This window comes from Haematobia irritans, chromosome 3 (genome assembly GCF_050003625.1).
Source record: "Haematobia irritans isolate KBUSLIRL chromosome 3, ASM5000362v1, whole genome shotgun sequence".
Taxonomy (NCBI): Eukaryota; Metazoa; Arthropoda; class Insecta; order Diptera; family Muscidae; genus Haematobia; species Haematobia irritans.
This window is the reverse complement of record NC_134399.1, coordinates 11,726,567-11,742,063: the sequence shown is the minus strand read 5'-3', so window position 1 is coordinate 11,742,063 and position 15,497 is coordinate 11,726,567. Positions and strand designations below refer to the sequence as shown.

The window sequence follows — 15,497 nt, the reverse complement described above, 5'->3', positions numbered from 1 at the left end:
ACTAGAGCCAAAAATAACGTACCAAAATTTGGAGAAAAACTACCAAAAATTTCGCAATTTTTATTTTGAAAATTTGTATTTCCATGGAAAATTTTCTCAAAATTTTATTTCCATAGAAAATTTTCTCAAAATTTTATTTTTATAGAAAATGTTGTCAAAATTTTATTTCTATAGAAATTTTTGTCAAAGTTTTATTTCTGAAGGAAATTTTGTTAAAATTTTATTTCCAAAGAAAATTTTGTCAAAATTTCAGTTCTATAGAAAATTTTCCAAAATTCTATTTCTGTTATAAATTTTGTCAAAATTTTTATTTCTATAGAAAATTTTGTTAAAATTTTATTTCTATAGAAAATTTTGCCAAAATTTTATTTCCATAGAAAATTTTGTCAACATTTTATTTCTAGAGAAAACTTTGTCAAAATTTTATTTCCATAGAAAATTTTGTCAAAATTTTATTTCTATAGAAAACTTTGTCAAAATTTAATTTGTGTAGAAAATTTTCTCAAAACTTTATTTCTATAGAAAATTTTCTCAAAATTTTATTTCTATAGAAAATGTTATCAAAATTTTATATCTATAGAAAATGTTCTCAAAATTTTAACAGGTTGGCTGATAAGTCCCCGGTCTAACAAAGAAACACATATTTTGTTTTTTGTCAAAATTCGTTTTTATTATTCAACATAGTTCCCTTCAAGAGCGATACAATGATTATAACGACCTTCCAATTTTTTGATACCATTTTGGTAGTACCCCTTCGGTTTTGCCTCAAAATAGGCCTCGGTTTCGGCGATCACCTCTTCATTGCCAAATTTTTTCCCTGCCAGCATCCTTTTGAGGTCTGAGAACAAGAAAAAGTCGCTGGGGGCCAGATCTGAAGAATACGGTGGATGGGGAAGCAATTCGAAACCCAATTCATGAATTTTTACCAACGTTCTCAATGACTTGTGCCACAGTGCGTTGTCTTGGTGGAACAACACTTTTTTCTTCTTCATATGGGGCCTTTTTGCCGCGATTTCGACCTTCAAACGCTCCAATAACGCCATATAATAGTCACTGTTGATGGTTTTTCCCTTCTCAAGATAATCGATAAAAATTATTCCATGCGCATCCCAAAAAACTGAGGCCAGCGGACTTTTGAGTCTTTCCACGCTTCGGAGACGGTTCACCGTTCGCTGTCCACTCAGCCGACTGTCGATTGGACTCAGGAGTGTAGTGATGGAGCCATGTTTCATCCATTGTCACATATCGACGGAAAAACTCGGGTGTATTACGAGTTAACAGCTGCAAACACCGCTCAGAATCATCAACACGTTGTTGTTTTTGGTCAAATGTGAGATCGCGCGGCACCCATTTTGCGCAGAGCTTCCGCATATCCAAATATTGATGAATGATATGACCAACACGTTCCTTTGATATCTTTAAGACCTCTGCTATCTCGATCAACTTCATTTTACTGACATTCAAAATCATTTTGTAGATTTTTTTGATGTTTTCGTCGGTAACCACCTCTTTCGGGCGTCCACTGCGTTCACCGTCCTCCGTGCTCATTTCACCACGCTTGAATTTTGCATTGTTGATTTCCCTGGGGCAGAGTCCGGAAACTCATTATCAAGCCAAGTTTTTGCTGCCACCGTATTTTTCCCCTTCAGAAAACAGTATTTTATCAAAACACGAAATTCCTTTTTTTCGATTTTTTCACAATAACAAAAGTTGCTTCATAAACGACGCTCTATCTCACAAACTAATTGACTTACAGACGTCACATTTTGACACGAATCATTTGAAGGTTGGTACTATATAAAAATAATATGCATTTAATACTAGCGACGCCATCTATGTGTCAGACCGGGGACTTATCAGCCAACCTGTCGTTTCTATAGAAAATTTTGTTAATATTTTATTTATATAGAAAAATTTTTTCAAAATTTTATTTATATAGAAAATTTTGTCAAAATTGTATTTCTATTGAACATTTTATTTCTATAGAAAATTTTCTCAAAACTTTATTTCTGTAGAAAATTTTGTCAAAACTTTATTTCTATAGAAAATTTTGTCAAAATTTTATTTCTATAGGAAATTTTTGTCTAAATTTTATTTCTATAGAAAATTTTCTCCAAATTATATTTCTATAGAAAATTTTCTCAAAATTTTATTTCTATAGAAAATTTTCTCGAAATTGTATTTCTATAGAAAATTTTTTCAAAACTTTATTTCTATAGAAAATGTTGTCAAAATTTTATTTCTATAGAAAATGTTCTCAAAATTTTATTTCTATAGAAAAATTTTTCAACATTCAAAGTTGTATTTCTATAGAAAATTTTCTTCCTATAGAAAATGTTAAAATTTTATTTCTATAGAAAATTTTCTCAAAATTTTATTTCTATAGAAAATTTTGTCAAAATTTTATTTCTATAGAAAATTTTGTCAAAATTTTATTTCTATAGAAAATTTTCTCAAAACTTTATTTCTATAGAAAATGTTGTCAAAATTTTATTTCTATAGAAAATGTTGTCAAAATTTTATTTCTATAGAAAATTTTCTCAACATTTTTTTTTTCTATAGAAAATTTTCTTCTCTATAAAATGTTCTCAAAATTTTAATTCTTCTGAATGGGGCCTGAAACCAAACGTGACCCACTGAATATTTGAGAACGTAATAAGACCAATCCTGATATACAGTCGATAGTCTAGTGGACATCAACGGAGAGGAAGTGTAACATAGACATTTTACAAGGGGTCCAACGGACATGTTGTTTTAGCATAATTGAGGCAATGAAGACCACGTCACTAGAGCCTTGGAGACTATACTGGACCCATAGAGGTTCAAATAAAAAACGTAACTGCCATGGCACGAAACACAAAACTTGACGAACAGTCAAAGGATAATAAGGGAGACGTATACCTGTGGGTCCAAAGGACATGTTGTCTTGGCGTACCTGAGGCATTGAATACAGCGTCAACAGATCCTTGGAAACGGTGCAGGACTTAACACATATAGAGGTTCACATAAAAATCGTAGCCGCCATGGCTGCGATGAGATTAAAGATGTTGGGAAAATGGACGGAAACACAAAACATGACGAACCATCAAGAGATAATAAGGGAGAAAGTGGGTAAAATAGCGGACGCCGCAACAATTCATGAGCTTCGGTGGCTACCGAGAACGACATTCTGACCCCAATTCTGGGAGAATTGGGACCCCAGAACAGATACCAGAGGGAAATAACTGCTACACCGATGGATCGAAGATGGGTGAGACAATGGGACTGGGCGTATATGTGGAGGACCCAGACACCGATCCTATTCCGATTATCGGACCAAGCACTATCCTGCAGGCAGAATACTCGTCCATAACTGCCGAATGAGACATTCCATGACGCCAGTAAGATGGTCCGGGAGAAATAACGGTTAGATACCGGAGCGAAATAACGGCTACACCGACGGATCGAAGATCGGTGACACGACGGGATTGGGTGTATGTGTGGAGGACCCAGACACCGAGATCCTATTCCGACAACCGGGCCACAGCACAATTTTGCAGGCAGATGTACATTTCTTAACGAACTGAGTTAACTGGCTCGGAAATAATACGAGTCCACAAAATGTGAAAATTTTCACGAATTTCCAGAGGATAATAAAGGCATTACGGTTCGATCGCGAATCGTATTGGAGTGTAACAGCATGATCAACGAATACTCGAAATGCGGCAGAATCCGCATCTCATGGATGCTGGGACATGCCAGAATATAGGACGTAAAGCCAACTTGGGCACATTGGGAAGTGACCTTAAAGAACGCAAACCCTATAGAGAAAAAGAGGGGCCGAGTTGGATGAGTGGGGACGGGAGGTGCATAAAGCGATTTGGACCAATGTAGCGGTCGGACGAGGGCGATGGAAATACTATGGGTGACCCAGATAAGAAAAAGACCGAAGAACTACTTAAGAAGAGTAAGACGATAGTGAGGAGTACCGTCAGAATAGAGACCGGGGACTTCGAATTGAAAGCAAAAATACGAATACGAGCTGCAGAGGATGGTGGTTTGAGGATGATGAAATCTTTGAACACTATCTTTGTCCATGTCGTAGGGACATTTGCCACAAGGCAAAAACTTAACCAGGGAGCCAGGTAGAATTATACCAAAAATGGTAGATTATTTACTGTTTGGTAGATTGGTAGAATTTTTGATGTTTTGGTAGATTTTGCTAAATATAACTCTCCAACCAAGAAGAACCTCAATTTTTTATAGAACTATAATTTTGATAAAATTTTCCATAAAATGTTGACAAATAATTCTATATAAATAAAATTTTGACAAAATTTTCTTTAGAAATAAAATTGCCAAAATTTTCTACAAAAATAAAATCTTGACAAAATTTTCTATAAAATAAAATTTTAACAAAATTTCCTATAGAAATAAAATTTGGACAAAACTTTCTATAGAAATAAAATTTTGACAAAATTTTTTATAGAAATAAAATTTTGCAAAAATTTTCTGTAGAAATAAAATTTTTACAAAATTTTTTATAGAAATAAAATTTCGACAAAATTTTCCATAGAAATAAAATTTGCAAAAAAATTCTATAGAAATAAAATTTTGCAAAAATTTTCTATAGAAACAAATTTTTGACAAAATTTTTTATAGAAATAAAATTTTGACAACATTTTCTACAGAAATAAAATTTTGACAAAATTTTCTATAGAAATAAAATGTTGACAACATTTTCTATAGGAATAAAATTTTGACAAATCTTTTTTTTTTTTTGGAAATAAAATTTTGACAAATAATTCTATAGGAATAAAATTTTGACAAAATTTTCTATAGTAATAAAATTTTGACAAAATTTGTTATAGAAATAAAATTTCGACAAAATTTTCTATAGAAATAAAATTTTGACAAAATTTTCTAGAAATTGTAATAGTTCTTATAGATGGCAGAAAACAAATATTTAATTTTGTAAAACCATTAAATTCAAATGTATTCAATGTATTACAAATAGGTAGCTCTAAATCCTAGACCTTTTTTCATTATTTTGGAATTATCAATCCTTATTATAGCTCTTAGTACTAGCAATTGAATCATTGTTAAAATATAAATTATTACACTTCATACTTCACGACCTTCATTTCATGTCAATTCAACCAAACTCCCAAATAAAAATTGTATAAAAATTTATTATATAAAAAACAAACAATTGTTTGCAAAAGTTTCTTTTGTAAAATATATTGTGGATCCAGCAATGTGTGTTGTGTTTGTTTGCATTTTCTTTAAGAAATCCCTTCGAAAAATATTCTCAGTGTGTGTGTGTGTGTGCATTTTTTCTTGCTATGCGAATTCCTTCCTTAACTTCTACTCTTGGATTTTTGCTCTAAAAAATTTTAATAAAATTTAAACAAAACTTGTTGCAAACCAAGCACAGAATGTCTATTTTTTTTTTTTCAAAACAAACCAAATTGATAAAACTGAATCGAGTAACAACAAAAAGCGCCAACGACAAATTAAAATGTTTCAAAATTCTTTGACTTGATATTTCAGTCACGTTATGCGTTTTCACCACAGGACACAGATTTCACGTCATCGTATCCAGGACCCTCAGCTATGAATCCACGCGGCGGTCGTGGTGGTTATAATGATTTTTCAGGTGGCGGTAGTGCCATGGGTTCCATGTGTAATATGGCGCCCGCGCATAGCACAAATTCAATTAATAGCGGAGGTGAAGGCGGCGGCGGCGGTGATCCACAGGCGGTGAACGGTACCAATTTGATTGTGAACTATTTGCCTCAAGATATGACAGATCGTGAACTATATGCACTATTTAGGACGTGTGGTCCCATAAATACTTGTCGAATCATGAAAGACTATAAGGTAAGATATGAAACTTTTTTTATTTAAAATTATTATTGTAAAAAAGAGAATATAAAGCTAATTGTTAAACATTAAATTAAAACATATCGTTAATAATATCGAAATAAATATATAAATATATAAAACCATCTTCGAAATGAACAATTTGACCTTACGGAAATTATAAAATGCATCTTGCCATATTTTTGTCAAAATTTTCTATTCTATCAAAAATTTTGTCAAAAATTTATTTCTATAGAAAATCTTGTAAAAATTTTGTCAAAGTTCTATTTCTATAGAAAATTTTGTCAACATTTTATTTCTACAGAAAATATTGCCAAATTTAATTTCTATAGAAAATTTTGTCAAAGTTCTATTTCTATAGAAAATATTGTCAAAATTTTAGTTCTATAGAAAATTTTGTCAAAATTTTATTTCTATAGAAAATTTTGTCAAAATTTTATTTCTATAGAATATATTGCCAAATTTAATTTCTATAGAAAATTTTGTCAAAATTTTATTTCTATAGAAAATTTTGTCAAAATTTTATTTCTATAAAAAATTTTGTCAACATTTTATTTCTATAGAAAATTTTTGAAAAATTTTATTTCTATAGAAAAATTTTGAAAAATTTTATTTCTATAGAAAATTTTGTCAAAATTTTATTTCTATAGGAAAATTTGTGCAAAATAGAATAGCACATGTTTGCAAAAGTTTATTTCTATAGAAAATTTTTGAAAAAATTTATTTTTATAGAAAATTTTTGTAAAATTTTATTTCTATGGAAAAGTTTTGAAAAATTTTATTTCTTTAGAAAATTTTTGAAAAATTTTATTTCTAGAACATTTTGCCAAAGTTCTATTTCAATAGAAAATTTTGTCAAAATTTTATTTCTATAGAAAATATTGCCAAATTTTATTTCTATAGAAAATTTTGTCAAAATTTTATTTCTATAAAAAAAAATTTGTGCAAAATAGAATAGAAAATTTTTGCAAATGTTTATTTCTATAGAAAAATTTTTTAAAAATTTTATTTCTATAGAACATTTTTGAAAAATTTTATTTCTATAGAAAATTTTATAAAAATTTTATTTCTATAGAAAATTTTGTCAAAATTTTATTTCTATAGAAAATATTGTCAAAAATTTTTTCTATAGAAAATTTTTGAAAAGTGAACAATTTGACCTTACGGAAATTATAAAATGGATAATGCCATATTTTTGTCAAAATTTTATATTCTATAAAAATTTTTGTCAAAATTTTATTTCCATAGAAAACTTTGTCAAAATTTTATTTCTATAGAAAATTTTGTCAAAATTTTATTTCTATAGAAAATTTTGTCAAAATTTTATTTCTATAGAAAATTTTGTCAAAATTTTATTTCTATAGAAAAATTTGTGCAAAATAGAATAATAAATGTTTGCAAAAGTTTATTTCTATAGAAAATTTTGTCAAAATTTTATTTCTATAGAAAATTTTGTCAAAATTTTATTTTTATAGAAAAATTTGTGCAAAATAGAATAGCACATGTTTGCAAAAGTTTTTTTCTATAGAAAATTTTTGAAAAATTTTATTTTTATAGAACATTTTTGAAAAATTTTATTTCTATAGAAAATTTTGTAAACATTTTTTTCTATAGAAAATTTCGTCAAAATTTTTTTCTATAGAAAATTTTGTCACAATTTTATTTCTATAGGAAATTTAGTCAACATTTTATTTCTATAGAAAATTTAGACAAAATTTTATTTCTATGGAAAAGTTTTGAAAAATTTTATTTCTATAGAAAATATTTGAATTATTTCTAGAACATTTTGCCAAAGTTCTATTTCTATAGAAAATTTTGTCAAAATTTTATTTCTATAGAAAATATTGCCAAATTTTATTTCTATAGAAAAATTTGTCAAAATTTCTATAGAAAATTTTGTTAAAAATTTTATTTCTGTAGAAAATTTTGTCAAAATTTTTATTTCTATAGAAAAATTTTGAAAAGTGAACAATTTGACTTACGGAAATTATAAAATGGATCATGCCATATTTTGGTCAAAATTTTCTATTCTATAAAAATTTTTGTCAAAATTTTATTTCTATAGAAAAATTTGTGCAAAATAGAATAATAAATGTTTGCAAAAGTTTATTTCTATAGAAAATTTTTGAAAAATTGTATTTCTATAGAACATTTTTGAAAAATTTTATTTCTATAGAAAATTTTGTCAAAATTTTTTTCTATAGAAAATTTTGTCAAATTTTTTTTCTATAGAAAATTTCGTCAAAATTTTTTTCTATAGAAACTTTTGTGCAAAATAGAGTAGCAAATGTTTGCAAAAGTTTATTTCTATAGAAATATTTTGAAAAATGTTATTTTTATAGAACATTTTTGAAAAATTTTATTTCTATAGAAAATTTTTGAAAAATTTTATTTCCATAGAAATTTTTGTCAAAATGTTTATTTCTATAGAATTTTTTTATTTCTATAGAAATTTGTATTTCCATAGAAAATGTTGTCAAAATTTTATTTCTATAGATATACAATTTTTCAAAAATTTTCTATAGAAATAAAATTTTTCAAAAATTTTCTATAGAAATAAAAATTTTGACAAAATTTTCGATAGAAATAAAAATGTTTACAAAGTTTTCTATAGAAATAAAATTTTGACAAAATTGTCTATAGAAATAAAATTTAGGCAAAATTTTATTTCTATAAAAAATGTTTGCAAAATTTTATTTCAATAAAAAATATTTGCAAAATTTGAGTTCTATAGAAAATTTTGTCAAAATTTTATTTCTCTAGAAAATTTTTGTAAATTTTATTTTTATGGAAAATTTATTTTTTTCTATAGAAAATTTCGTCAAAATTTTCTTGCTATATAAAATGTTGTCAAAATTTTATTTCTATAAAAACATGGATAGGAAGACATCCATATCTTGAATTTGAAATGGGTTGGCCTATTCCGTTGGAATATATAATATTTGTCGAAATAATGGGAAAATTTTTCCCTTTGATACCAATTTACATCAATGGCGTCCTGAAATTAAAATATGGATCGGGCGCCATTCATATTAAATGGGTTAACCTGATCCTTTGGAACAGACAAAGGAAACAAAATAATGGGTCATCTAATTATATAATGGTATGGGTCATCCATCGTGGAAAAACGTGTTTTTTATGCCAACTTATAAAAATATCGTCTTGAAATTAAAATTTGGATCGGGCGCCATCCATATCATGAATTCCATATAAACCGACGGAGGCAAGTTATTAACCATTTTAATGTATTGTTCGATCATACTATCATAAATGCCCATATTGCAATACGTTATTGAAAGGATATTCCCATATTAGGCCACCATGCACAATAATGGGGTAACCGGACATTTCAGGGAACTATACAGCCTTCTCATTGCTTTCGAACTCATTTTTGTACATGGTACCCATATAAACACTCAAATAATTAAACCCACTTATTACATGAGGGGTTTGTACTCGTTTTGCCCATTCGGAACAATGTTGGTTGGACTAAAACTTGCGGAAATGTTACACGGATCGGGCGCCATTTGAAAATTTATTGAATGTGAAAATTAATGTCCATATAAATCGATCGTGGAAACAATTGGTTTGATCTTAGCCTTTGGAATAGATATATTGTTTGCCATCAAGGAAAAATGTTACCTTGAAAATAAATTGTGTTGAAATTAAAATATGGCTTGGGCGCCACATCTTGAATTCGAAGTAGGTGAAATTGAATCAAATTCAACTACATAATCTTTATTATGAAGTCAATGCTTCCCTCTGTGTATCGCCCCATATAATGCCCATGCGAGCTATAATATTTTCCGTAGGTGAAGAGGAAACATTTCTACCTTTTATGTCTTTCTAAGCAAATTCCATCACAAGTACTTTAGCGTAAACTTTTATCCTTATTTACATTCTTTTGCTTATAAACCATTGTGAAAAGTAAAATTTTTTATATAAAATGATGTGTCAACTGTCAACGAACTTTGACAGGCATTACATTACTCTCACTCTATCTCTCTTCCTAACATAATGGTGGCTGGAGGTATAAAGCTTGGCATGCATTGCGCATCTTATCATCAAATATTTAAATGTTAAATTTATGATGAAACTTGTCTATGTTACTAGAGATCCTGTAGCGTAGATAAGTGTGAAGTGGTAGTAGGCAAAAGATTGTGTCTATATGAACATTCTGGCTGGTGTTTCTACCTGTGATGACAATGCGGACCACCTAGACCTGTTCCTATAGATGGTTTGTGTATGTTTTAATTCAAGTTTAATGTTAGCTTAAATAATGTCTCTTCTCATTTCTCATATTCGTAATGAAAAAAAAAAAAACGAAAATATATTTCATATAAATTTCCTTTCTGTGTTCTTCTTATTTCCGTTTCCCTTTTGGCTTGGTTTGGATGATGATACCTACCTACCAACGTTGGACAATAAATTACATTGGACAATCGCCATCATTGCTGCACTTTATCTCCCAAACAGACTGGCTACAGTTTTGGTTATGCTTTTGTTGATTTTGCTTCCGAAATTGATGCCCAAAATGCGATCAAGACTGTGAATGGTATTACAGTAAGGAATAAACGTATAAAGGTAAGTGTGGTCTCCTTCAGTGAACAGTGGGTTTAAAATGGCACAAAAAAGTGGAAATTTATATTTTGTTTTTAATTACCCATGAAGAAGTAAAATTATGCTCTTAGAAAGTTGCATATGATTTGAAAACAGTTCTGTATGATTTGAAAAAATTTTAAAAAATTTTAATTTTATTTAAAATGGATTTGGGTTTGAAAAGGTTCCATTTACTTTGAAAAAGATTTAATCTGATCTTAAAAAGTTTCTCCGATTTGAAAAAGGTTTCATTAGAAATGTAAAAGGTTTTAACACTTTGCCATCAAACTACTGGAGTCCTGTTAGTAGTTCTGCCTTGGTACAAGAGGTTCTTCAAAGTAGTTTCCAAATTATCCATAGCTAAGCCTATGTTACAGTGTTCCAGGGTCTCTATTCATATCTAGTTCCAGTTCCCTGATCCTATGATCAGCAGAGTTATTGCGACGAATTCCATCATGCTTGTCTGCTAGTCCAAGGAAAAGTTGTATTCATATGGAGAATTCTATCAGCAGTTATGAAAGGAGAATTCCTCTCAGTAACCTGATCATGTGAATTTATTAAATATTCACCGAATGGACTGAAATCCTATCAATCGTTCTGTCATGAATCGAGAGGTCCTACAAAGTGGTGCGCGAATTATCTATAGCTGAGCCTATGTTAGGCGCTTCATTGGTTTTCTTCAACTCTCGCATTTGTATCAATTATAAGCACCCTGATGCTTTGAGTATCGGAAATTTCTCTTAGCAACATGACCATGGGAGTAGATTACGGTCGAAGGAACTGAATTCCTGTCAGCCGTTCTGCCTTGGATCAAGAGGTCTTAGAAATTGGTGAACAAATTAACTGTAGCTGAACTCATGATACGCTCTCCATTGATTTTCGTCAACTCTCCTATTTGTATAAAATATCATCTCCCTGATCCTGTGATAAGCAGATTTATTCCGGAGAATTTCACATTGCTTGTCTGTAACTCGCTCTGCTTCTAAGGGAAAGTTGGGCCTCATCTGGGGAATTTGATCAGCAGTAATGATGCAAGCTGTCTCTACGTTGATGACGTACTGGATATTCCTCTCAGTACCACTATCATGAGAGTGAATATAAGGGACTTATATATTGTAAACTCTTCTGTCTTTCATCGAGAGATCCTACAAGGTGGTGCTCAAATTATCTATAGCTGAGCCTATATTAGATTGCTCTAAGGTATCTATCCATGTGTTCCATTGGATTTCGTCAACTTCCTTATTGATATCAAGTTTCAGTTCCCTGATTTTGTGATCAGCAAACGAATTCCATCATGCCAGTCTTCGAGTCCAGCTGCTTCTAAGAGAAAGTTGTATATCATCTGAATCGGGAGTTCATCGAAGAGACTGAAGTCCTGTCAACCATTCTGCCTGGGATCTAGAGGTCTTATGGAGCGGTGCCCGAATTATCTATAGCAGAGCCTATGTCACATTGCTCATGGGTCTCAAATTATCTATAGCTGAGCCTATATTAGATTGCTCGAAGGTATCTATCCATGTGTTCCATTGGATTTCGCCAACTTCCTTATTGATATCAAGTTTCAGTTCCCTGATTTTGTGATCAGCAAACGAATTCCATCATGCTAGTCTTCGAGTCCAGCTGCTTCTAAGAGAAAGTTGTATCTCATCTGAATCGGGAGTTCATCGAAGAGACTGAAGTCCTGTCAACCATTCTGCCTGAGATCTAGAGGTCTTATGGAGCGGTGCCCGAATTAACTACAGCTGAGCCTCAAGGGTCTCTATCCATGCGCTCCATTGGTTTACGTTCAAATATCCTATTTGTATCAAATATCAGCTCCCTGATCCTGTAATCAGCAGAATTATTCCGAGATATACCAGCTGATTCTAAAGAAAAGTTGTATCTCATATGAGTAATTCTATCAGCAATTATGAACTGCCTCCACATTGATAACATACCGGAAATTCCTCTCAGTACCACTATCAAGAGAGGGGATTGGGATTTCACCGAAGATACGGAAGTCCATTCAACCGTTCGGGCTAGGATCGATAGGTCCTAGTAAAGTGGTGTCCGAATTATCTATGCCTGAGCCTATGTTACATTGCTCCAGAGTCTGTATTTACGCGTTCCGATGGTTTTGTTAAACTCACTTATCGATATCAAGTTAATATCCGTCGAATTCCATCATTCTAGCCTGTGAGCCCCACTGTTTCTAAGGGATAGTTATACCTTATCGGGGGGATTTTGATCAGCAGTTATGAAGCCAGCTGCCTCTACGTTGATGGCCAACTGGATATTCCTTGGATCATAAGAATGTATTGGAAATTCATCGAAGGGACTGAAGTCCTGTCAACCGTTCTGTCTTGGATAGAGAGATCCTACAAAGTGGAGTCCAAATTATCTGTATCTGGACATATGTTACTCGCTCCATTGGTTTTCGATCAACTATCCTATTTGTATCAAATATCAGCTCCCTGATCCTGTGATCATCAGAGTATCGGAAATTCCTCTCAACAACATAATCATGAGAGTGGACGAAAGGACTGAAGTCTTGTCAACCGTTCTGTCTGGGATGGAGAAGTCCTACAAGGTGGAACCCAAATTATCTATAGTTAACTCTATGTTACATTGCTCCAGTGTCTCTATCCATGCGCTCCATTGGTTTTCGTCAAATCGTCTATTCGTTTCAAGTATCAGCTCCCTAATTTTGTGATCAGCAGGGTTATTCCGAAGAATTCCATTATTCTTGTCTGTGAGTTCCTCTGGTTATAAGGGAAAGTTATACCTCATCTCGGGAGTTCGATCAACAGTTAAAAAGCGAGTTGCCTCTTGGTTCATAATGTACAGGAAATTGCTCTCGATATCATTATCATGAGAGTGTATTGAGAGTTCTCCGAAGGGACGTTTGGTGTAATCTATGAAGCCCATGGAAATCAAAGGTTACCTGTGGTCTTCCACAGACAAATTGAAGCGAATGAAATGACCCTCACTTGTTTCAGTTTCAAGTTCCTGTGATGAGCAGGATATTAGATGAATTCCATCATTCTTCTCTGCGAGTTCCGCTACTTCAAAATACTATGCAGTTAACTGTAATTCTTGTGGTTTTCCAGATCTTGTTTCAGTTCCAAGAATCTGTGATGAGAAGGAAGGAAATAAAGGAAATATCCTCTCAGCAATGTGATCATGAGAGTGGATTGGGAATTCACGGAAGCGAATGAAATGACCCCGGTTTGTTGCAAATTCCTGTGATGAGCAGGAAATCAGATGAATTCCATCATTCTTCTCTGCGAGTCCCGCTACTTCAAAGCTAATAAAATACTTATGCAATTAACCGTAATTCTTTTGGTTTTCCTGATATTGTTTCAGTTCCATGAACTTGTGATAAGAAGGAAGGAAATATCCTCTCAACAATGGGATCATGAGAGTGTATTGGGAATTCACCGACGTTCCATTCGCTCTTTTCTAATCCCAGTTGTCCTTTTTTGATTTTTATGTATGTTCAAGAATTATGGGGAGGTAGTCTGTGGGAAATGAAATGACCGAGTTGCTGCATTACACAGACCAAGCGACGCTAATCAAATGTACCCAGATTCTGTAATACCTGTAATTCTTGTGAGAGCCTCTCCGTCCACTGTGTAATACATGGAGTCATTCATTGGCTCCGTTCTAGCTACACACACCTGATCGATGCCTAGGAGAGAATTATGTCCACCCAGCAGCCGCTCCATCAATTAGCTAAAGCCTTGAATACAGCTCCCAAAAACAAATGAAAGTTAACTGGCATGTCTGGCACAGGAGCCTGGGTTCATCTTTTCTACACCTTTAGAAACTCGCTATCGTCTATCAGGATCTTCCCGGTTGTCCAGTGCGAAGTGATGTTCCGCCTGGTCTTAGTTCACAAGTCTTAAATCTTCTGAAGGAAAAGACGCATTTTTGTCTTCTCTGGGATCACATCTAGACCTCAGGGTTTAACTCAGTCATATGTAATCCCTAGGACTAACACTGCAGCAACAGTATGGAGACGCTCCGTGAGCAGGTACTCTCCGTAATCCATTCCATATTTAAGAAATGTCCAAAAGAACCGGGTTACTTAAATATCAGAAGCTTCTGACTTTACGCATGGTATCACACCTAGACTTCAGGGTTTAACTCGCTAATATGTCATCTTTAGGACTCATAGTTTGGAAACGCTGCATGGGCAAGTATTCTTCGTAATCCATTTCCCTTTGGAATAGTGTAGTTTGTAGCTTCTGACTTTTTGAGTCATGGCATCTGTGACCATGATGCCCTTGTGATAATCACACCTAGACTTCAGGGTTTAACTCAGTCATATGTCATCGCTAGGACTCACACTGTACGGAAACGCTCAGTGAGCAGGTACTCTTCGCAATCCATTTCCCTTTGGAATAGTGTCAAGAAGGTTCTGGTGACTCGAATGTTTGTAGCTTCTGACTTTTTGAGTCATGGCATCTGTGACCATGATGCCCTTGTGATAATCATATATAGACCTCAACACATCTCCTAACCAAACTAAAGGTAAACTGGGAGACCCTAGAGTTATGAGTCTTTAGCCATGATAAATTTTTCTATAATTCACGGCACGGTCTCCACGGCACAGTCTACACCATTAATGTGTTCCTTTTTTCCTTGGATTTCCGCCCATGGACCATGTTCTGATTCTGCAGTGGTAACAGGCGCTCGGTTTCATCTTTAATACTTGGTGAATGTTTTAGGCGGATCTACTTATCCACCTTCAGAAACTCGCTATCGACAATCAGGATCATCTCTTTGGGTTGTCAAGTGAGAAGTGGTGTTTCGCCTTGTCTTAGCCCACCAGACTTAGTCTTAAGAAGGAAAAGACGCATTTTTGGATCACATCTAAACCTCAGTCATATGTCATGCCTAGGACTCACACTTCATCAACAGTTTGGAAACGCTCCGTGAGCAGTGGGAAAAGGAGCCCAGGTTCATATTTTATACTTAGAAACTCGCTATCGACAATCAGTCTTCGTCTTTTGAAGGAAAAGACACATTTTTGGATCACATCTAAACCT

The 15,497-nt window shown here is 32.6% G+C and overlaps 1 protein-coding gene across 4 annotated transcripts in view; it reads left to right on the top strand.

Moving 5' to 3' along the window:
- Window positions 1-15,497, top strand: part of Sxl (Sex lethal) — a 153,918-nt gene that overhangs the window by 111,271 nt on the left and 27,150 nt on the right. For 2 of the 4 annotated variants that reach the window (XM_075301335.1, XM_075301333.1), the window contains exons 4-5: window positions 5,533-5,862; window positions 10,342-10,449. In XM_075301335.1, coding sequence (XP_075157450.1) covers window positions 5,533-5,862; window positions 10,342-10,449 — 438 coding nt within the window. The remainder of the gene's footprint in view (window positions 1-5,532; window positions 5,863-10,341; window positions 10,450-15,497) is intronic. The other 2 variants (XM_075301336.1, XM_075301334.1) reach the window with 1 other exon arrangement.